Source organism: Nuphar pumila, chromosome 12 (assembly GCF_984573655.1).
Source record: "Nuphar pumila chromosome 12, dmNupPumi1.hap1.1, whole genome shotgun sequence".
NCBI classification, from domain to species: Eukaryota; Viridiplantae; Streptophyta; class Magnoliopsida; order Nymphaeales; family Nymphaeaceae; genus Nuphar; species Nuphar pumila.
Window position 1 is genome coordinate 88,574,373 of NC_143260.1, and position 25,017 is coordinate 88,599,389.

General features: G+C 36.0%; 1 protein-coding gene across 2 annotated transcripts in view; it reads right to left on the reverse strand.

Annotated features, from left to right (window-relative positions):
• LOC149821156 (uncharacterized) overlaps window positions 1-24,780 on the reverse strand; it is a 36,714-nt gene extending 11,934 nt beyond the window's left edge. Inside the window, exons 1-6 of one of the 2 annotated variants that reach the window (XM_089981974.1) lie at window positions 23,826-24,780; window positions 23,065-23,141; window positions 11,451-11,619; window positions 9,008-9,096; window positions 6,754-6,918; window positions 6,500-6,577 (exon numbers count right to left, since the gene is read on the reverse strand). In XM_089981974.1, the coding sequence (XP_089838100.1) occupies window positions 6,500-6,577; window positions 6,754-6,918; window positions 9,008-9,096; window positions 11,451-11,619; window positions 23,065-23,141; window positions 23,826-24,453 (1,206 nt within the window). In that variant the 5' untranslated portion in view covers window positions 24,454-24,780. Of the gene's footprint in view, window positions 1-6,499; window positions 6,578-6,753; window positions 6,919-9,007; window positions 9,097-11,450; window positions 11,620-23,064; window positions 23,151-23,825 lie in introns of both variants that reach the window. The other variant, XM_089981975.1, reaches the window with a different exon arrangement.
• Between the last annotated feature and the right edge of the window lie 237 nt (window positions 24,781-25,017).

Consider the following 25,017-nt stretch of genomic DNA (forward strand, 5'->3'; position numbering starts at 1 on the left):
TAGATGCAGATTGGGGTGGTAACCCCAATGATAGAATCTCAATTGCTGGCTTTTGTGTCTTTCTAAGAGATTCTTTAATTGCTTGGAGATGCAAGAAGCAACAGAAAGTCTCACTATCCTCTACTGAAACTGAATATCGGGCTATGGCAACCACTACAATGAAACTTGTTTGGCTTCGAAGTCTTCTCAAAGATATGGGGGTTGACATTACTAGAGCTTCAAAGCTTTGTTGTGACAACAAAAGTGTCATTTATATTGTCAGCAATCACACCTTCCATGAACGGACCAAACATATCAAAATGGACTGCCACTATGCTCGTGATGAGTATCTACGTGGAACAGTTACACTGCCATATGTCACATCAGAATATTAGTTAGCAAATTTTTCCACTAAAGCACTTCATGCTCCACGCTTCATGTTTCTCCTTGACAAACTTTCAGTCATCTCCCCGTAAAGTTTGAGGGGGTGTTAAATCATATGTATTAACACATATATATAATACTATAATACCCAATAGGGGTATTATAGACTTTTCATAGTTGTTTTATTAAACAACTATGTTCTTTTTTTGTTTTATTTTATTTCTGTTTTTCTTTTTTTATTTTGTATTTCATGCCAAAGAGGGGGCCCGCAATAGAGTCGTTGGGGCCCCCAACGACTCTTTGGGAGCCCCTTTTTGGCCTCCTTTTTTGAGTCCCTTTGTGTGTATAAATAGGGGTGAAACCCCTTGTATTTTTACTAAGCCTTAGTGCTCTCTTTCAATAAAGTGATTTTATATTTTTAGTTTGTGCTTTTCTTAAAGCTTGTGCATGTACTGTTCCATGGTGGACTTGGCTATTATTCCCTTTGTGTATTTGTCCATTGTTGGACATTGTGAATGCTTTTAGCATTCTTTATCTTTCTGCATACTTCATTACAATATTGTCATTGGTTAAACATAGATGTTCTCTATGCTCTCTCAAGGTCCTCCTATCATCGGGTGAATGTGTTATTTCATGTATGTTTGAGTGATATTGCTTTTTCTTAAAATACTTCATTAAGAAAATTATTTTCAAGTTAATGGCTTGTACTTATGCTTCTTCTTGAGCATTTTATAAAACTTATATTTTAAAGACTCTTGTATGCTTGTTGTTTAGCACTTTGTAGCTTTATGTGTTTTTGCCCATTGGTGGCTTATTGTTTTGAGTACTTGTGCGCTTTTGTAATCCTTAGTGGGTTTTTTCTTGTGCATTGATATTTCATTACATTCTTCCTAGAGATTTTATATTTATTGCATTGTGATAAAATTTCTTATGTGTCATATGTGGATTCATGGTTGGTGATAGTTATGTGTGGCTCTTTGTGAATCTCTATATGTTTGTCATCTACTGTCTTATAGTAGACTTATGATTTAGATCTAGCTTCTTAGAAGCTCTATCACAAAAACTCGGCATAGAGGCCGCCTTATTTTTGTCCAAAATAGATACATTAAAAAAAATAATTATTTAAAGTCTTGTCCCATATACAAAGCTTTGAAAGTTTGACACGTTGTGCATTAAATGTTTTGAGTCACGTACATTATTTTACTGTTTTTAAAAAGCTTTGTCATAAAAAGTTAAGTCATTACATTCTTTTATACTTTTTATAGAGCTTTGTCATAAATGCATTAATAGAAAAAGTGAAAACTGCATTGGAATGAATTTCTATATTAAATGGGGAGAATCGAGTAGGTCAGATTCTGCATTAAATGTACTTTTGTATTAAATGAGGAGAACCAAGTAGGTCAAACTTTTGTATTAAATGCATTAATAAAAAAATTGAAAATTGCATTGGAATGGACTTTTATATTAAATGTATACAAATCCAAATATGATTAAGCAATACCCGATTAAAATCTGATTAAGGAATACTTCTAGTTTTTTTATTGTTTCTGGTGAAAAACATATTTTTTTTATTGGGAGCTTGCTTTATGGATAAGTTTTATATACATATATTAAAATATTAAAATTATATATATATATATATATATATTTATTTATATATTTATTTTTTAAATATATATATACCCTCCTGCACCCCCGCACCAAAGTTTTTTTAAAGTGCCGCATCGCCGCACCTGCACCCGTACCCGCACCTATGTGACATAGCTTAGAAGTTATTCTTTAATAAGATCATATATTCTTGTCTCTTTAGTGAAATTTATTGCATATGATTGCACTTATTTCTAAATTTTTATTGAACTTGATTTGAAATTGTCTTTCAAATCGATTTATGTGTTTGAACTCACCTTATTTGATATCGATCTTTTCGTGAGTTCGTTATTGTCTTACTATGGCATTTTGCTTTCACAGAATTTTATTTGATCATCTTTTTTGGCCATGTTGTTATTGGGTCAGAGTTAGCCGTTAGATGAGTTATGTGTGTACCTCATGTCATCTTATCAGTCTAGATTTCCAAGAATTGTAAGTGATGTGTTGTCACTTGTCTTGGATCTGATTAATAGTTGATTGGCCTCTAGATCTATATTGCTTTTGTTGAACCAGAGATTTGTGTTGATGTGAGTTACGTGCACCTCGGCTTTTTAAGCAGTTTAGATTGTTCGCTTATAGTTTGGCTCTAACCGACAGTTGTTTGATCTCGGGTTTTGTGAGTGTTATATCACTCATTTGTATATTTGGCCAGTGTTTATTCGTGATAGCTATCTATTTTTAAAATCATGGTGTTTCGAAAGATTGTTAAAATTGATATCCTTACTCTTCTTGGTGACATTAGTTTGTTTTCGTTACAAGCTCTTTTACCTCGTATGTTTCATCCTATTATGCTTTTTATTTAAGTGTCATTTTATGTAGACAAGTGATGTTTTTCAATGTGGTGAGTGATGTTATTTTCAGTTTTACAATCATTTGTGAGGTAAGGTATGTCCACCTCTTGTGGTTGTAGCTAGTTTGTATTGTCAGGGAGTCTGTATTGCTTGCGCATGGTTACGAGAATGATTATTGTTGACATTTGTGTTCAGTTTTGATTATTAGTTTGTTGGTGCATGTCCACTGGTTTGGTAATGACTGCCATTTGTATTGTGCTCTTGTTATAGTAGTTGATACACTTGAATTTTGAGGTTTGGAGGCCTAGTGAGGTAATTGCATGTGGTGGTCGAACTATTGTTGAGATTTGCAAATATCATTCATTGTGTTATATGAGATTTTTAAATCTCTTCATAAAATTTTTAAACTTTTACTAGTCATTTTTCCTTGCATGGGAAATGGTTATTGAAATATTTTTATGCACTTTGCATTGAATATGCTTTAATTGCATGATCAAAGATTTTTTAAATTTGTTTCATGATTGGTTGTCTTGCATGTTTTACATAAATTTAATTAATGCTTTTCTAAGCATTTGTTAATGAAAAATCTCTTTATGAATTGTTGGGGAGAGTTCTTTTGGTCCATAAGTGACTGCTATTGTATTGGTATCTCTTCATATTGTTCGTAAGTTGTTTTCTATTGAAAGGTTTTTTGGTAATTGGTCCAAAAGTGACTTTTTCATTTATTCTAAAATATTGCATGGTTCATTTATATGTGCATTAGTTGTATGGTTAATATTGCTTCTAAAATATAGTAATTGATTGATTCATGTTTCCATATTTGTATTTTCTTAATCTTTATTGAATGATTTGAATCATTTCTTCTATCTTCCGCTATATAAAAATGATTTGTTCTTAAAAAGGAAATCTATCAATGAGTAATTTACTCTCCTTTGTGGGATTTTATAATTTAAACTCCTTTGTGAATTATTTATTCATGGTATTAATGTTGTTTGAAAAAACATATTTCATGCCTTTTATGCATTAATGTGTTTTTCGTGATAGATATATGTGTGTATTGACTTTGAATAATGCATGTTTTCATTAATGTTTAAAGTGATTAATGATTTATGAGCTTATCTTTGAGATATTTTATGCACTCTCTTTTTTTATAATATGCAATTATGTTTTCTTATAAATTAAGAACTATAATTTCTTAAAAATTAATGATTTTTCAAAATTTATGTCAACTTTTTTTTTAAATAAATTTTGAAAAATGTGAAATTGTTTTATTAAATATTTTCTATATATTGTATTTTTGGTGTGTTTGGTTGTCCTCTCTCCATAATATGTAATTAATTTTTGAAATCCTCTTATGACACGTATGTATATAATTGGGATGCTTTGTTAGCTTTATTTATAGGTTCTCAAGTATTGATGATATTGAAGATCCTAAAAACTCTCTCTACGATAGAGCATATGATTGAAGATCATGAGCACCCTTTAAGAAATCAACGAATGGAAGAACTTGATGAAGTCAAATGAAAATCTTTTATGGAATGGGTTCTTTGTTTGTATTTGCAAACTTACAACTAGTCATTGTAACTTTGAGGGAAGGTGTTAAGATTAATGTATCATTTTTGTATATATAATATATATTAAGTCAACTAAAATTGACTTACTTCTAGTCATTGGGAACTAAGCCCAACACTAGCCCTTCTAGCCATTGGATTAGGTCCAACGACCAATCAAACTAGCCATTGGACCTAGTCCAATGGCTAGAGAGGATTCTTTCTCTCTTTCGTCTGCCTTTTTTTCTATAAATAAGGGTGAGTGGGTGCTTTGTAAAGTGAGAGAGTGATGGGTAGTTCTAGGTTTATGAGTGTAAGTATATTGGTGTAGTGAGGTTATTATGTATTTTTTATTTATCTTTATTAATGAAATTATTCATTCATTCACATTCCTTGTGTTTCATTTTAGTTCTTATGTTTTTGTCCAAATACATTATATTTTGATTATTGGAGTTCATTTTAGAGTGCATCGGGAGCTGTGCCATTTTGTTACATGAAGCACATAAAAAGCACGAGGAAAGCGCATAAGAATCATGCAGGGAAACAGGAAAAAACGTGTGAGAAGCATAGGAGAAGTGCATGAGAATCGAGATTCCTATCAAGTTTCAGAAGCGAGGAGTTTCACGCTTTCCACCTATCTATGAAGTTTCCAGTAACTCTGGTCTAAACATAATCTTGGATAAGATAAACTGAACACTCATAGAAATATACATTTTTGCAGAGACAAGGCTGAAACATTGACGAATGTCTTACAATATGATAAAATGTGTCAACTGTCGAGTTTATTGCAGTTCCACTAATATAAGCTGGCAAGACTTGATTATAAAACTTTAGCAGATCCATCAACATCAATGATCAACCACATCAAAATTGTTCACTCCAGGAACAAACCACGTTGTCCAGTCAAAAATCATGACCTATGGCTAGTTGTGGCAGGTTAACCATGTGAACTTGATCAATTCATTCCAGGAAACACACACACACACACACACACACACTAACTATGATTTAACCATGCTAATGGAATGTTACAGAATGCACAGGGTAATGGTAATATCAGAAGAAAATAGAATAGCAGATAAAAAAAATACCAAGTATTGTAATATGTAGCACGTACACGCACACAGCAGTGACAGCACCCACCCACCCACACACAAGAATAAAAAAGAAGAGGGTGATAACAGGCAGCGAAACAGGTTTGCTTGTTGTATTGGTCACAAAACAGGACAAAAGAATGCTTTGAGTCACCACGATGTAGCAAGTATCCAATCCACTTTGTGTGAGTCCCATGCATCATTCCTACTCTGTATCTACTCTCTATCATCTAATAAAGTTATTTTCTTATCTTGGGTTGGTTTCCCAAAACGCTATGTTACATGAACACTTCACCTAGGTGGAAGTGTCAGTGTCAGACATTTCCTGACACTGACACCAACACCGACACTCTTAAGACACAGATCCGACACGCCATTTTTAAAATTAGGAGTGTCCAAAAATTTGGACATGCATGTCGAGTGTCCGACACCTCAAAAGGTGTCTCGACACACCGTGTCCAACAAGTGCCATACAAGCGTTCAGTGCTGGGTATCATAGACACGGGTGTCCAGCTTTGAGTTGAAATATACTTACCTAGGAAGTATCCATCACACATCGAGCATCCGACACTCCCATCAGTTTTGATGATTTGTTTTGACTCTTTGCACTTAAAATCTTATATGAGATCTTACATGTTCATATTACATGCTTGGCATTTGTCTAAATCATCAAGGATTAGACTACAAATGAGAAAGGAATGTGCATTTTATATTTTATGGTTTTGTTTGCATAATTTTCTCTCACATATATATATATATATATATATATATATATATATATATATAGCAGTGCCCAAGTGTCTAGTTTTTTAAGACCCACCATGTCCGACACTTCTTCCCATGTCTGACACCGACATGACACCCGTGTTAGTGTCCAAGTAACATAGCCAAAAAAAACAAAATAAAATAAAACCAGTTAATCAAGCAACCAGCAATTTCTTAAAGGTTCTTACAGGTCAAACCTGATATTTCTTGAAGAAATGGTTAATCAACTAGGCATTTCAATCCCATTTAAAATCAAGCAGAGTGATGGGGTTCTGAAAAGACTCTAAACCTGTTCCGGTGTAGCATAAGACCCATAATGCACCTCTTTACGAGACAATGCCTTCAAAGCAGCAAAAAAAGATTGAACCTGGACAGGGCAAAATCATCACATATAGGAATTAAATCATCCATTCATACATTTCCAAGACACTGCTATTTCCACAGGCCACTCAGAGAGGAAAACGGAAAACTTATCCACAAGATGCAAAGTGTAACAGATAAAAGCAAAGGCGAAAAAAAACTGTAGCATGGGTAACCTCCTACCTTCTCCACAACTGATGTCAGCTTGAAAGTCAGGTATAGCCCAGTTGTAAGGGATGAGAAGAGACTCCCATAATCTTTGTTTAAGAAAAACCTATACCAAACAGGAGTAGGTAGCAAAGCACGATACAAAAGCAGAACATACTCAACTAAGGTGAGCATTTGACCCTACAAAACCAAACACAAAGAACCATGAGTAAAGTACTTCATAAACAATTATTCAGTTATTGCAAATACAAATTTATCAGAAACATGATTGATAAGTAACAATTTTAGAAATGTGCTACAGAGATGCAAATTAAAGAACATCCCCAAAAATAGATACAGCAAACTCATGGTCTGAAGGCAACCTCCAATGGGCTAGACTAAACAGGGGTTGAATGAACTTTATGTCATATGGTATTTGGGTGCTTCATTCTTGAGATTCATTTCCACTTTTTTCTGGGATTCCAGGCTCAGTATAACCTAGGATGACATTTATTTTATTACAAAACATAATAAGGTATTTGACATGACCCAGATTTATTATCTAGAACAAAATATAAACATAGAAACTTCCATGAATCAAGATATGTGGATAATTCTCAGTTTTCATCATCTAGAACAAAGCTCCTAAAAGTCATATATGGAAAATTTGGCCACTTCTATTCAACCTTGACTAACACAATGTCTCTGCCAACAAGAAAAGCATCCTGCGAGATCCAGATTATACAGGGACCACCCATGGATGTTAACATGTCCATCACAAATCTATAACTTTAAGGGTGATTTCATGCATTAACCGTTCTGCAATTTTACAGAGTGAAAATTAATGCATGAAACCACCATGCTATTCAAAAAGTTGTTACGGGTATAAATTTCTGGTGAATATGTTAGCATCCAAGGATGGTCATGCACACTAACAGCTCCTATCTATGTCACATGGGCTCTCTTCACATAATATGTGTGCCTCATGTTGACATGACACGACACCAAACACACTGAGCTGCTTCATAGACACTTAATACTCAATATCATGTCCTTAATTTTATCTATTTCTGTTTATTTTCATGACCTTCATTGTTTATTTTGTATTTACATTTGTCCCTTTACTTTTAGAAAATTTCATGGATTACATTACATTTCAATTTGCAACTTAGATTTATTATTTAATGCCTTTAATCATAATGATTTAGAATTTCTGCTCAAGAATTTGCACTTAACATAATACACCAGTGTTGTTAAAATCGTGCCTCAAGGCGCAAAAAGCACGCCTCTCCTTGAGGGGGCCCTTTGTGCCTTGAGGCGCATGTCTGAGGCGTAAATGACAAAAAATAAAAAAAAATGCATTTTCAAAACATTAAAATGAATTATTTATTATTATTTTAAAGGTTTCTTTTAATAAAATACATTTTTTAACATTAAAATAACAAAAAAAAAGATTTTTTATTAATTAAAAACTTCAAAAGATTGTGTCCTCATATCTTATTTTTCAAAATATTTTCAAACTTACGAATCGAACCTGCTCATGCATCCTCGTGTCGACGACGCATGTTTCTGACATACATTGAGATGGATGGTCATCGGCGGTGGAGCTGAATGCTAAGCGAATAATATGGAAATAATATGCCAGACTTGGATTGGATATTTGACGGTATCACATCCATTTGCACCCCTAGTCTATAGGATGTTAGGTTGGTAAGTCTAAAACCAAACTGAGTTAGGGTAATGAATATCCTGTGTAGTTTTTCTCGTGGAACCCATTTAGAAAATAAAAACCAATAATTTTTTGTATAATTATGTGTTAGGAAAAAGTAATTATGTATAATAATTTTTTTGGTATTTATTTGAGATTTTCTATCTTATTGGTTGTTGCTTTATCAATAAAGCATTTTTTTATTTATTTGTATTTTTAGATATTTTTAAAGTATTTTTAAAGTATTTTTTAAGTTTTCAAAAAAAAAAATAAGACTTACGCTTTATGCCTCGAGGCTTACGCCTCACCTCAGTTTTTGGTGGAATGCTAAGCTACGCCTCAACGCTTTTTGCAACATTGTAATACACATGCACATTGCACACACTACTGTGTCCAGTGTCCTAGTTTTACAAAACTTTCATGCTGTACTAAGCATGCCCTTATCATGTCCCTTACCCGTGTCCATGTCTATGCGACAAGGTCACCCATCTACATAAACATGTGCATGTGAAAGGGTAGAGAATATCAATCTAACTGAAAGAATACATGCTTTAAAATAGGTTCAAATGAAAGCAACAATACCAGCTTCCGATAATTACGCCCTCTACTGTTCTTATAGTAAATCAGTAATATGCACTTGAAAACCATTGCTGCCTGGCGAACCATGGTATCTGTCAAAAAGCAAAACAATCAAAAGCATCTCAAACTTATGGTAATCATCAAATGGGCTTGGAAAAAATCAACTATTTGCATAAAAAAATACAAGAACATACAAAGAAATAAAAACTGTATCACAAATTTTGCAGAAGAGATAAATACAGAGCACTAGCAGTCAGCACAATAATTTTACATTTGATAATTTCATGTCCTTTTGGTGAACCAACTGGGTGTAGCAGCAAACTAGGGTAACAAGCCAAGCTCCCCCATTTCAATATTAGTTTATTAAGGCATGAGGTCAACTCAAATTCAAGCTTAGGCTGGGTTTGTGCAAGCTCGAGCTGGCTCTTGATATAAAAAAGGGTCCATCTAATTTTAAGCCACTGCTATGAACTTCAGAACTGAATAAGTTACCAACCTACCTATATAGTAGTGGTGTTTTCTGTCGTTTTCTAGAGTAGATTATGCCTTTCTTTTCTGAAGGAAAATAAAATTCGAACAATATTTCAAAAAGGTAACAGAAAGTGGTTTGATAATTTAACTTCGACAAAAATGTCTTTTTAACCATAAGCGTAACCACAAATTTTCAGATGTACCTTTAGCTGAGTGTACTATGTTAATCTTCAACATCTCGTGATCTGTCTTCTCAGTTTACTCTTTCAGTTCATCTATAGTTACAAACCCGAGACTGTATGTGTGATTTCCAGGCACAAAAACATAAGGATTCAAAATCAAGTACCAATTTCTGATCAACTCATTAATTTTTTAAGGTCATTAGTTTTTAGTTTTTCAAAGTTGCAAAACTTTTCCTAAAATTATATCAAGTATTAAAATGATCTTTATTTCATGCTGCGTGCATGTTATGAAATTTTCACTTAGATAAAGACTTAACACTCAGTTAATTTAATAAATGGTGCACCATCTAAAAAACCATTATAGTACATTGCCAATCAATTTTTCCATGTAAAGCATTCACAAGTTATGGTCAATCATGCAAAACACTGATAAAGTTTGGTCACTGAAATCTACCACACATGGAAAGGGATGCCGAAATGGGACACAATGCGGATATGCTTAGCACAACGCATCAATTCTTAAAAATTAAGACAGATGGACACGGCTGTATACACACACATAGATGTATGTGTATGTATGTATATACGCATGTATGTGTATCAGCAATTCTAAATCAAATAATAAAAACTAAGTTGAAATAACATAATTCATGGCAAAGTTTAAAAGGAAAAGAATGCAAGTGAATATAAAATAAGTATTTATGATCATAAAAAGAAATAGATAAAAATGATACATTGTTGCATTTGTCCGATACTGTTTCCATGAAGTGTCCTGGAGTGTCCGAGTGTCGTGTCGTTTAGGCACAGGATACGCATGCTAAGTGAAGTGTCCCTGTGACAGATTGAAATATATCATGCAAGCAAAAAAAGCTTCATGCAAATGTCATTTTCCTTGGAAGCCATTATCAACCCAGTTCAGGATTTTCTGGAAAGTGTAATTGGCACTTCTGTAACCAAGGTGTTAAATGGGGCCATCGAACTTGGGATGTTCCACTATTATAGGTAAATTTTCAATTTATCAAACATTAAATAATAAATGATAAGCCCCAAGTGATGAGTTGTTTCAAGCACATAATTCATTTCAATTAGTAATGCAACTCTTTTATTACGTCAATCTGTTAATATGGTAAGGGCTTATATTCTCAGATCAAAGATATTCATGCTACTGCAATATCAAATTAAATTACATTCAACCGTAACTTTGTGGCATTTCTTTAGTGACATACTGAAACACCAAGCTGTCAGATTCAAAATTGTTTCTTTACTACTAAACCATTATGATTCATAATCTCACTAAATGCACATTACACATCACAAAATGTCTAGAGAAAAGCTAGGAAACTCATTCAATAAATTACACTGGACCGACCACCATGAAGGATGAGCTTTCCAATAAAATACACTATAGCATACCATACACAAAATTCAGTGAGTATATGACCTGCAGAATATGAATGATAATAGCAACTTTCATTGCATTGAGAAGAAGCCAAAACAAGAATGGGCAAATGATGAGAATTGTTTGGGTAAGTTTGTTGTCTTGTCCAAGTACTTAAGCATGTCATTCTGTTTCACAATCAGAGGTTTCAGAATTGTCCAGGAAAGATTGTGATTTTATCCTTTTATTTAAGAATTTATTCACTCTTATGTCCTATAAATATACCTTTATCTTTTAGACCTATGCTAACGAAATAAAAAATAAGTACAATTAACTTTTAGACCTACGCAAACGAAATAAAAAATAAGTACAATTAACATCCATGATAAACATGGGTTCAAGATCAAGTCCTTACCATTCACCACGATGATAAATATAGCATGCCAAAATGGTGGTATTGATTTTGGAGGAAGCATGACAAGTGGGTATAGAAGGTCACCTTTTCTATACCACCAATAAACCCCAACCACATGAAGCATAAATACCAGTATGATGCCAATAAGAACAGAAACTTTCCTCTCATCCTGCGGGAAAAAAAAGGGGAAGAAAGGAGTCAGAAGTTATGCAAAGAGTTTGAGGTTGTGTCTGAAAGCTTTGCTTTGGAAAAAGTCACCCACTAATCGACTGGAAGGATATGAGGAAGTAATGTCATTGAAGGTAAGATAAACACAACACTGCAGGACTAGTTATAGTGGAGAAATGAAGAATCCAACAAAAAGATGACAAAGAGCATATTACCAACTTGAAGTAACTATTGCAAATGTACTATTAAAGCAAGCAACATGCTGAATATTAAATTATTCTTAAAGCATAGAAGACTAACATATCATAAAATCGTATGCAACCAGACAGGAACAACAATTCATCATGAGCTAATATAAACTGGGCAATAGATTTCTCTTAAAAAATCTACAGTGCGTATCCCTGAGAAAGATTACAAGTTCTATGTTGTCCTTCCCAATGTAACAAATCTTATTCTCGGGGAAAATCTTGGGAGTTTTATAGAAAATAGGGTTTTTATGTCAAATATCTTGGTGTATACAATTTTAAAATTTTTTTAAAAATAAACAAATAAATAAAAAATATACAATATCAAAATTATAAAAAATATGATGATATCACAATAAGTCGAGATAATAATACAATAGAACAAAACAAGTGAAACTTTGAATATGTCATACTATTCTTCGTTCTAGTCATTTCTTTTCTTACTAGTAGATTTTTTTCAAAAGAAAAATAAGTCAAGAGCTATATTCAAAGATATTCATATTCTTATTTTAGAATTCATACTGTTTGGAATATGAAATCATTGTTTGCTCCTTTATTCTTTAAGATTTGCCTTTTTATCAATTCCATATCAATCGGATTAACACATCCTCCTCCCCCACCCCCGCACCCCCAAAAAAAAAAAACCACTCTCACACACAAACAGAGAGCAAAAAGGTAGAAGCATAGTTACCAGAGCAAGAACCGGAATTGGGGAGCGGTACAGGAAACAGTCTTTTCAAATTTTTAGAAGATTCGAAAGTGGGAACCAAGTAGAAAGTGGTATGGGGAATCGTTTAGGAGTTGATATGTAAAACTGTACAAACATAAATTGGGATTCCTAAAAGAATCATGATTTCCAAAAATAGGAATCGGGATTCCCATGTAAAGGAATTGAGATTTCATGTCATGGCTGGGGATTCCCATGTAAAGGAATTGAGATTTCATGTCATGGCTGATTAGGATTCCACTTCCTGGGAATCATGATTCTCATGTATCATAAGCAATTCTTGTAACTATGGGTACAGGTAAGGCCTTAACGGTTTCACTCATGATTTACCCTTTAAGTTTTTGTTAATAAAATTTGTTGTAAGATAATGAACTTTTTAGTTTGGTTGTAACCATTTTACTGTGAGTTAAATAAAATCTTGGTGATATAATGAAGATCTTGTGATTTTATCATCAATATTTCAATTCATGGTTTTTTAGATAAATTTGTGATAAATTCTAGATAATTGCGACTTTGGTTCTTCCTTGCACAGAGCAGGAAAGAGGCATCATTTGACAAACATGAATTAAACACTGTCAAAATGAAATGAAAAGTCACAACCTTCAGCTGTTTACAACTGTCAAGTTACAAAGTTACAATGAATAAAGAAAATAGATATTTAAAAAGAGTTTCCAAGAATTTAAGGGGAAAAAATGGAAGTGAAAATCATGACTTTAATCATTTGCAACTTTTTGCAAGTCAGAGCCACTGGCCATCCATCTTGGAAGATATTATTTTTTTTCACATAAAGTTAAAAACTATCATATTCAAAAAATGAGTGTAGCTGAGATGCGTATGCTGAGATGGATGTGTGGAAATACAATAAAAGATAAGATTCGGAACGAGGAGATACGTAAGAAGGTAGGCGTTGCACCCATTGAAAATAAGATGAGAGAGAATCGTTTACGGTGGTTTGGACATATTCGACGCAGGCCTAATGATGCTCCAGTTAGAAGGATGGAGAAATGAGAAAATATATTAGTTAAAAGAGGTCGGGGTAGGCCTAGGAAGACATGGATGGAGGTGATAAGAAAGGATATGAATGCTTTGAACCTCACCGAGGACATGGCATTGGATAGAAATGAATGGAGGAGAAGGATTCATGTGGAAGACCCATAATGATTTTCTTTGTTGGTTCATATCGCCGACCCCAATTGTTTTGGGATGAAGGCGTAGTTGTTGTTGTTGTCGTTGTTGTTGTTGTTGTAAAGTTAAAAACTATCGCAAATTCATGAATCAAGCAAGGCAAAGCCAGTGATATTGCTCATCCACTTGGGATAGGAGTTAACCCAACCTTGTCAATAGAAGTGTACAAATCATTTTATTCTTTTTCCACCATTTCACACCATAAACAACTAGGGTTGGACACGGCGGCCGATGGGATGTTAGGTACTCGACCCGATTAGAGTCCAGTTCGGGCCTAACTTTAAGCATACAACCCCAATGATGTCGAGCCCAACCGTAGACACCCCAATTTTGATCGAGTCATTTTGTGTCAAGTCATATGCCAAAATCCAGTGTTTTCAGCCCATTTCAAGGTTATGCTAACTTCAATTTCATTTTTGACCTTCAAAACGACATCTTCAAGGTTTCTGCCTAAAAGATGAATTAAACTAGAGAATTTTAACTTTCAAACAAGCCAAAAATCAGGTCAATCCAACATTAAAGTCAAAAGCATGACCAAAACAAGGTGACTTGTTCAGTAAAAATCTTGTTTTCAGGTAGGTCCCACTTTGAGTGAACTTTTACTTCCAAAACAATCGAATTTGATTTTTCACTTAAAAAAGCCTTTCAATGTAACAAATTGTGCCTTAATCTAACATCAAGATAGGAAGTTATAGCCAAAACAAGTTAGCCTATCATAATGGATTCGAAGTACGACCCGGTTTGAAACGTTGGGATTCGAAATTCCTATATTCAGTCCCTAAGAAACTTCTGGAGACCTTATCCACACCCCTAGATTCTTATCTTCTTACAAAACCCTAGAAGCATCCTCCTTCTATTAGAGATAAGTCTTCCTAATCTCTTAAGGGATTGCTCTCACCTTAGATTCATTGAACTTGGTCAATTTTAGGTTGCTTTGTCCTAAGCTAGGTAACTTCAACCAATATGATTCAACCTAACAGCAAGAATCAGTCAAAAAGACCTTCAAACCTTTAACCAATGAGATCTCGCCACATCAACAGAATTTGGATCTAGATCTTTAGATCTCGGATCCATGGGATTAGAATCCATACCTATCTCAAAATCTATAAATAAGGACCCCCTCTCCCTAGTTCAACATCTAGAACCTAAGTAAAGATACTTTGTTGCACCTATCGTCCAACCTAGCTTTCTAGAATCCAACAATCGAACTATACCAACATGAGTCCAGCCCAGTTAAGCCAACCCGAGCCTAGTCTAGGTCTAGATCCCCTGTCTCACCTAGCCTCCCGAGGCCCACACTTAGCCAAAGTGTTGTCCAAGTTCCACCGTGTTCGTTATCATCATAGAAAAAGGCTACCTAAGCCCGAAGTGAGATTCAACCCCTTTTGCGTATTTATTTCATTTATTCTATTCTTACAAGTATGGATTTTTCCTAACTTTCGCATATTTTTTCGTGTTTTTTCCGAGCCTTGGTGGTAGCTCATGCCATCAAGCTCATTTCTTTCATAGGATATGTATATGAGGTACGACCACTCACAAGCTAAAGACAGACGTTGAAGATTTCAAGCTCCGGAGGAGGAAAGGAGCACAACTTGAAGAGCGGACCCACAACTCTCTCATCTTATATTTTGATCCAATTTTTGATCAAAAAATATTTTCTAGATAAAAACCTCATTTTGATTTTCAAAATTTGGGGATCCACAAAATGGCAATCACGGTTTCGAGTCCAAAACCTGTTTCAAAATCTGGTACGGAGCTTGGACTAAAAAAAAATTCAGTAAGTCCCCAGATTTAGATCGAATCTAGCTTTTTAGGTACCGAAATCTCGTGATTCCACCACCCCTGAGTCTTTTATCATTCTAATATTGTTATTTGGGTGCTCTTGTGTTGCGTTTGGACATGAAATAAATCCTTAGGTAAGGGTTTCTTTTGGATCTGGTTTTCGATCTACAATCCGCATTCCCATGAATTAGATCCCGTTAAGAGCCACTCCTCATGAAAGTGATTTTTGGCTTTTCAAAACTTTTGATTGAAAAAAAAAATCTTGGGTGCTTATTTTTCACTATCATGGTAGAAACCCTTGTTACAATTTGGTGTTTGCTTATTTGTTTTAGTTTAGGAAATTTAATTAGAAACACTTGTTGGAGAAAATCCTACCACGTACGATTCTTAGAAACAAGGTTGTCATTCACTTTGTGTGGGACATTGTTTGCATACTCTCGCTTGATCGATCCTTTTCTTAGGACTTTGATTGCAGAGCGTCTGTTTTCTTGCTTGGATTTTCAAAACCCCCATCATGACTTATATTTTTTGATATTAGGATCCCCTCACCAGCACAGCCTGAGTATATCGGTAGTGGTCCAAGGAGGTCGAGTACTTGCTCAGACATACCAAGATCCATAGCTTGGGTACATGGCGAAAGGTATGACAAGGTGCAAGCCCATGACTATTAAAACCATGTAAAGTAGCCGGGGATTTTTGTGGAGCATACAAGGAGATTCAGGAAAACTTGTTTTTAGAAATATGATCTATGTGTTGTGATTCGTGTGGACTCTTGTGTGTTCATAGAACTCAGACACTGAAACTTCTAAGAACCAGTCAAACCAAGAGAAAGATCCTGAGACCGCTAACCCAAGCTTGCGATCCAAGTTCATAGCCCAGGACTCACCTAGACAACCTGGTAAGAAGGCTAGAAGTACCAGGGAACTGCAAAGTCCACTGAAGGACAATTCCAATCCACCAAATGGATTCTTTTAAACAGTTGGATGGGGAAGAAACATATCCAAAAGATAAGATAGGGTTTAGTCCAGTCAGTAAATGTCAGACAGAGGAAAACTAGTCTAGGAATTTTCGGGTGGATCTACTCTTGAAGAGTTAGAAACGCTAATGCCGCCTTCAAATTGATGATGAAAGAGAATAAAACAGAAGTTTACGGAAAATAAAATCCTATTCAGAAATCTGAAGTAACAAGATCAACAACTACAGAGGAAGAGAAGTCATAATATCCTTGTCAGGCAGATCCAGACAACCCACTGTCCAGACGTCATAGTTCCTGTGATTCGGATCCAAAGTCTTTCACCCAATGAATACGAAGACCGGGTCGTATCTTGGAAGAGGAGAAAAGAAATATGAGCCGCCAAATGAGAAGTGCAAAAGGTAAAAAAAAAACTATGAGATCCAAGACTTTATTTGAGGCCAGCAATGAGCCTTTGGGTCTCACTTCAAGAAAATTTGTCAATTTTAATTGGACGGGAAATCTAGAAACCCACATGGCCCTATTCATAGATGTCACTGGAGATTGCCTGAAAAATAATCGGGCTTTGATTTAGTGGTTCTCTAGAAGCTTAGAAGAGAAGGCCCTATCTTGGTTTTCTACTTTGGATATCTACTAGATGAGGGAGTTCCAGATCCTGATGAATTTGTTCATAGAGCAGTTTTAGTACAAGATCGATGCCCTCTCAACGATCAGTCAACTATATGATCTCAGACAGAAGAAGGATGAAGATGCTCAAGACTTTATCAATCGGTAGAGAATTGTATACCATCGAATGAAGGATGAGTCTTATGCGCTTACTGTGATCTTAGATAATTCACTCTATTGTAATAAGAGGACTCCACCATTTTGAAAAAAAGAGGCAGAAACTTAGATTGAACTTGTGAAGATGTTGGTTCTTCCTTGGATGCTACCCATGGTCCAAGCTGAGATGAAAAGGTTGATGAACAATGTGAGCATGTGAATGGCAAGTTGCATCTTTTCTCAACAAATTTCGAGTTGTCTTGAAAAATCTTATTATGTTACGCTAAGAGAGTCAAAAGGTCACTAAAAATTTTTATAATGTGGAAGATCAACATTATATGCCATTTTACAGAGCCACATCTGGGGTAACAATGAAGCAAAAATCCAAATCCCAAATCTTTTAAAAGATTGATGTTAGAAAGGAGGATGACAGAATCGGAATATGGATCACATTATAGCTCAAAAAGAAAATGTCATGGACCTATCCTCACAACATATGCAGTCCTATGCTAGGGCAGATTCAAAGCTCACCATGTTCTCCACATTAGGTCAAAGGGTCATTCTAAGTGCTAAGAAAATCAATGGAGGTAAAATTGCTCCATCTGGATCAGGTTTGCTCTCAACCTCTTACAGTCTAGAGTCATGCATTCATCATTCTCACAAATTTTGAGAATGTGAGTGATTTGTTCTGATTGTCTTTTGTAAATAGTCATTTGAAAAATCTAAAAAACCTAAAAAATACAAAATCCAAAAAATTTAAAAAAAATTGAAAATCTATGAGAAGTCCAAAATTTTAAAAAATTGTCATTTGAATGGATTTTGCCAAGTCATTGCATTTATGAGAAATCCACATGTACATCTCACTTTGTGCATCATTTGCAATAATAAGCTTCTTTTCCATTATTGTGAGGAAGAAACTTGAAGGTAGAGTTGTTTATGAGAAGGCAACATAAAATAAATGAGTTTGCAGTGAAATAGAAGGGTAAATCTCTTTGTGAAGCCTGAAAATAGCAAATGATGAATCATACAAAGGCATGTTGAGTGTCATGTTCTATGGTTTAAGACCACGATATTTCACTTAGGGGAACAACTCTTAATTCCTAAAGATGTCAATACTACCTTATGTTTTGATGTTGCTTCTCATCCCCTCCTTTCATCAATCTTATGGACTCATCGAACTTATAAACCGGTACCTTTTGCTCTAAGTCTTGTTTTCAAGATCCCTTAAAAGGACTAAGTTGGTCATATCACAGTACAAAGTAAAAAACAATTAAAGCCTTATCTTGGGGCACGTCTTTTCACCTTATAAAGAGTACAAAAAAAAGTTCTCACAAAAAAGAAAAGGTAAAAAAATGCCAAAATACAAAAAAAATTTGAAAAAATGCCAAAAACCAAAGAAAATAATCATGCCATCCCCTAGGCCATTTTTCTTCTTTTTTACTCTTTTTTTAAAAAGAAAAGAGGGAGCATTATTTAAAAAGAATTAAAAATAAAAAAAAATGAAAAGGCTATAAAATTTCCAGTGTTTCCTCTGCAATCAAAGATCTCAAGTAAGAGACGTCTGGGATGCCTTAACCTTTGTTATAGCTTTGGGCCTCACATTCAAGGATGTCGTATCCAACTTTCCTTAACCTTTTTGAGCCTTATGATATCCAAAGTTTAAAAAAAAAGTTTATTTACCATAGAGAAAAAAAAAGGCATTACCATCTCATTCAGTACCATCGTCATTACCATTCACTTCGTTTTCCAAAGTTCAATAACCCATGTCATATTTGTTTCCTTCAAAGTCTTTAAAAAATGCTTGGCCACTTGGAAATATTCAACATGGATAAGTTTGATGCAAGCCTTGGAGCAAGAAGGTTAAATTGCATCAAAATGGAAAGTCGCAGGCTTTTACATGCTTGGAGCTCTCATTTTCGGGCCTAGATGGCCAAGGAGTCTTGCTCATTTGAAAGTTTCTAGAGTCTCAATCTTTGTGAAATTGGATTGACAGCTATTGAAGCATGAACTTATACATGTGCTTTTATGGCTAGTTACTTTGAAATTTGAAGGTTAAACAAAGGATTTATCTAATGAAGAAGAGGAGCTTGTTTATTTTACGACAACTTCAATTAGGGGCAAAAACTAGAAAGTGCAGTCAGATCAACATTAACAAAGAATCAAATTGCTACTGAGTAATGCAAGTTGCACACTCATTTTGCACTCACTCTCCTCATGTTTACGGCTGCTGTAATTTTTGTAAAGTGGAGAATGAAATTTTTTTTAATAAAAAGGTATCTCTCTCTGAGATTGGAAGAAGAAGAGGAAGATCAAACAAAAAGGTACTCTCTCTTTCTCTTCCTCTTTCGTCTTCTTCTTCCTTCTCCTCGTCTTCCTCTTTCGTCTTCTTCTTCCTTATCCTCTTTCTTTTTTTTCTTCTTCCTTCTCCACCTCTTTCTTTTTTTTCTCCTTTTTCTTCTTCCACCTTGCCTTTTACCGACATCAAACAAATAAAAAACATTTTTGGTTGGTTTGGGTCAAGGTTGGACCCGACCTGATCCAAACCAGAGCGTACCCGTGCTGCGCCCAGTACTCGTCCTCGTGTCGACACGGGTATAGCTGCTCAAGGCATGTCTGTGTGACATATAATAGCATTCACATTACATCTAATCATTCAGGTTATCTCATTTGACCTACAAAGATCTACAAGTTGATCCTACAGTAAAATTTGTTTGACAATTTTTTTTTTGCAATCTTGTGTTGATTTTATCCAAATTGGGTTTTTCACAATACACGACAGTCGATCATTAAGTCAAAGAGTGAAGAACATTTGGCAATGCATTTTGTCAGCAGTCATTTTTTTTATTAGAGATGACCTCCAGCAAGCTAAGGTCAAGTATCTTTCACATTGTTCTCTAAAAAAGTTTAGCATTATAGAGTCTAAAAGTTTGCCTTAAGAACTTGCTTCTTGATCAACTTGATAAAAAAGGGTCAAATCAAAGTATCTCATCATGCATCAACACGACATATCATATGCATTTTTCTATACGTTACTAACAAGTTTTCTTGCAACTAACATAATTCTCAAGAACTCAATTCTCGTTAGGTAAGCCTACCCAGTCCTATCTTAGGATCATCTTGTAAATAGATGGACATTAGGTCAATAGATTGTCCTATGGATTGATGGAGCAATCTGATGCCCATTTGATGAGTGCATAACCATCCTTATTTCATCCTTATTTCCTAAGCATGTCTAAACCAAATGTATCTTTTCCCAAATGACTATCATATCCTGATGTCTTTGTCAGGAAAATTTATCTTTGTCCTTGTCTTTTTAAGAAGTCTCTTTTGAAAATAACTTAACAGTCGTCTTCTATTCAATCTTAAGCAATCGTAACATTGTTTCGCCTTTCATCTAACCTCGCTCAACAAAGACTTTATGCTCACCAAATTGAGTTCAAGGGAAAGCCCGAGTGTGAGACAAGGCACTAGCTTAGTGTTCAGCCCAAGGTCATTTGGCCAAGACCTTTCTACCTATATAAGCAGGCATCACAGGGAGGCCCTCGTGTGAAGCTATGTACATGCCTTAAGCTATAGAACGCACAATCTATTGTATGTCATTGTCTTTTCACAAGGCTTTTTTGAAAAGCCTAGTGTCAGCATCAATCTTTTTTCTCTCAAAATCAGTGTGTCTACTTCTTTGTTATTGACTGAGCTTCGCGCGCTCAACAACAAAGAAAGGCATTTGTAAACACTCCAATTTTGACCAAGTCATTTCACATTAGGAGTCATATGCCAAAATCCAATATTTTTGGCTCATTTCAAAGTTACACTAATTTCAACTTCATTTTTGGCATTCAAAATGACATCCTTAAGGTTTTTGCCCAAAAGATGAATTAAACTAGAGCATCTTAACTTTCAAACAAGCCAAAAATCAAGTCAATCTGACATCAAAGTTAAAAAATATAACTAAAACAAGGTCACTTGATTAGTAAAAATCATGTTTTTCAGGTAAGGCCCACTTTGAGTAAATTTTTGACCACTAAAACAATCGAATTTAGTTTTTCACTTAAAAGATGAATTAAATTAGAGGATGTTAGTTTCCCAACATACCAAAATGTGCCTTAATATGACATTTAAATAGGAAGGTATGGCCAAAACAAGTTAGTTTGTCATAATGAATCTGAAGTACAACCCAGTTTGAAACGTTGAGATCCAAAATTTCTATATTTAGTCCTTGAGAAACTTCTAGAGGTCCCATCCATGCCCTAGATTCTTATCTTCTTAGAAAACCCTATAAGCCACCTACAAACTTCCCCCCCTTCTCTTAGAAATAAGTCTTCCTAATCTCTTAGGGATTGCTCTCACTGTAGATTCATTGAACTTGGTCACTTTCAGGTTGTTTTTCCCCTAAGCTAGGTAACTTCAACTAATAGGATTCAACCTAGCAGCAAGAACCAATCAGAAAGAAACCTTCAAACCTCCAACCATTAGGAATTTAGGATCTTGCCACATCAACATAAGTCTGCTCTGGATCTCAGATCCATGAATTAGGATTCATACCTATCTCAAAATATTTAAATAGGGACCCCATCTCTCTAGTTCAGCATCTAGAACCTAAATAAAGCCAACCTGAGCCTAGTATAGGTCTAGATCCCTTGCCCCACCTAGCCTCTGGGAGCCCGCTCATAGCCAAAATGTTGCTCGAGTTCCACCGGCAGTTGTCATTGTCATAGGAAAAGGCTACCTAAACCCGAGGTGAGATTCGATCATTTTTGTATATTTATTTCATTTATTATATTCTTACAAGTGTGGATTTCTTCTAACTTTCGCATATTTGTTTGTGTTTTCGTGCTTTTCACGAGCCTTAGTGGTATCGCACACCATCAAACTCGTTTCTTTCATAGGATCCACGTATGAAGTACAACCACCCGCAAGCCATAGACCAGCGATGAATACGCACACGACTTGAAGGGCAGACCCCACAACTCTTTCATCTTATATTTGGATCCAGTTTTCGATCTAAAACTATTTTTGGATAAAACCCGCTTTTTGGTTTTCAAAATTGGGAGATCCACATCAGCCCAACCTGATATGATATCAGGTCGAGCTCGAGCATGGGTCTTGAACCGAGTTGGGTTATAATGGGTTTAGAAAAAGGGCGGGGGAGACAATGTGTGACAGGTGTCCAGGAGGCGATCTGTATTCCCTCCCTCTATCCTTTCTTGAGATTTGAGACACACACTCTCTCTCTATGGGTTTATCAGGCCAATCAAGCTTGCCATGTTTTTGAGCTTATAGGCAGGTCACGTACATTAGCAAGGAAGCCTGACCTGATAACAATAGGATAAGGCTTTTGGCAGCTGTCCAGATCAGTCCGGCCTTTAATGGGGCCCATTATCGGACAGCCACCCCTAGAAACAATATACATATAGGCAAAGATGTAAAGCAAAAAGATCTCCTCTATTACCTTCTATGCTATGGAACTACAAAGAAGCTCCTACACTTTGCATAGAGAAGCTCCTAGGATTTATGTTTTCTTTTGGGCTTGTAGTTAGAGAGTTAAATTTCCTCTTGAACACATCTAGGTTATGTCGTTACTATAAGATGAAACCTCTATAAAGCCTTCCCTTTTCAAGAGAAAATAAAGAACAATGCCACTTAAGCATAAAAAGATTTTATTATTAATGAGCCAAATAACAAACGATATCAGAGTAAAAACTACTCACAACCGCCACATCTTTCTGACATGTATCACCAAAGAAAACCAAAAAAGACCAGAACGGAAAGTACCTTAAGTGCTGTTTGCTTCCGTAGAATATCATTTGACTTTATCATGACTGCAGCAATCCAAAATGTAACAAAGAAACCTGCAAGTCCTTCCAGCGAAGGTAAAACATCACAAATTCAGAAACATACAACCATATAAGGGATGCAATAAGGATTCCTATTGTTTTAACAGGAATCCCTTAAAACAGCATTCCCAAGAACAAGGGTTCACATAGAAAAAATACAGTTCACTTTGTACACAGGATTACTTATTTGTTTGGATTCTGTATTTTTCTGTATTTTCCCACAAAAACTAAAGCAACTTTGCTTCAAAAAAAAAAAAAACTAAAGCAACTTTATTTCAGGCTCATAAATTCATAATCGGAAATAGTAACCAAAGAAGGACCATTTAAGACATCCTCAAATCCGAGACATCTCTAAGAAGAACCAAATTTTTAAAATTTTACAGGGTTGCAAATTTAGTGAGACCTCAACCACGTACTTCAGAACCATGGGTTTCACCACCTATTCCATACTCAACAAAATGTCTCAAACATAATCAAAACACCACTTAAACAAATCAAATGTATATAGCATCCCATCAATATACGAATCATCGAATATTGTAATTCAAAAATATTAATAATTGCAACCATAGTGTTCTATCCATATTTCCGATGGGGACGTATATCCGTTGCTAAAATTTTCAATGGTAAAATAAAGAACCAGCACAGAAATCATAATAGAATTGAAAAAAAAAAGATGGACAAAGAAAGAATGGTTACCTTGTAAATGCTGCCGAATGAACACAACCAGCAGAAGAAGGGTGAAGGGTAGAATCTGTTCTATCCACCGAGCCAATTGCTGAATATCATATCTCGGGTAGGACGAGTCCCGTCCGTTCGCCATCCCCGCCACGGGCGTCCCACTGGCAACCTCTCCCTCCGCGCCCCCACCCGGCCTTCCAGCAGCTACCAGCGGCGAAGAAGAGGACGCGACCTCACCAACCCCGCCTGGCACCGCAGCCTGCATATCCCCTGAGGCCCTCCCCTGCTCGGCGGTCGCGCTCCTGATCCCCACCTCGGCCGCAGAAACTCTAACGTGCTCCTGCTCCCCGGTCCCAATTATACTGATAGACACCTCTGCCCCGCCGTTTCCCGGGGCGGGCTCATCCGCCCGCTGCCGGAAGCTGGGTATCGCGCCACCGCTCCCGGCCACACCGGAGGGGACCAGGGGCTCGGCCTCGTAGTGGGGCGATCGGCCGCGGAATATGCCGGAATATTCGATCAAGGCTGAGAGGGGCGCCTGGATGAAATTGGCGGCGGAAAAGTGGACGCCGTAGCGCCTACCGGCGAAGCCGGCCCCCGAGGTCCGGTAGGCCTCGGGGCTGGTGTTACCGCCGGAAGCCTCCATCCCTCGGCTTCCACCACCCCCCAAAAAAGCCCTAACCCTAACCCTACTACCCCCGAAACGGCGTATGATTTGTTGGGTATAACCCCCCAAATGCACCGAAGAAGAAGGGGGCGAGAGAAACAGAGAGAGGTGGCACACTACGGATGGCGTCCGTACAAGAGGACGGGATGGGGAGAGAGATTCATGGATTCCAATTCCCACTGGAAAAAGAAAAATAAATAAGAGAGAGGAAAATAAATCAGGGAAAGGGTGAGGAAGGAGAGAAGTAGAGAGAGAGAGAGAGAGAGAGAATTGGGTCAAGAGGAATTTGAAGAAACTTCTTCCGGCTTGTCTTTTTTTTTTTCTTCTCTCTTTCATTAGAAAATTTTACAAAAGCACGCTCAACGCTTGACATATTTATAAACAAGGCTCTACCTTTAGAATTTTACGGATGGGCACCTGGGTCATCAAACAAACGCCTGACAGAACTCTGGTGGTTTGATTGTGGTCTGAACGTAGTTAGCAATTATAAAAAAAATCATTTGCCCTCACAATTCTTTTTTTTTTACCAATTACCCAAGTAAT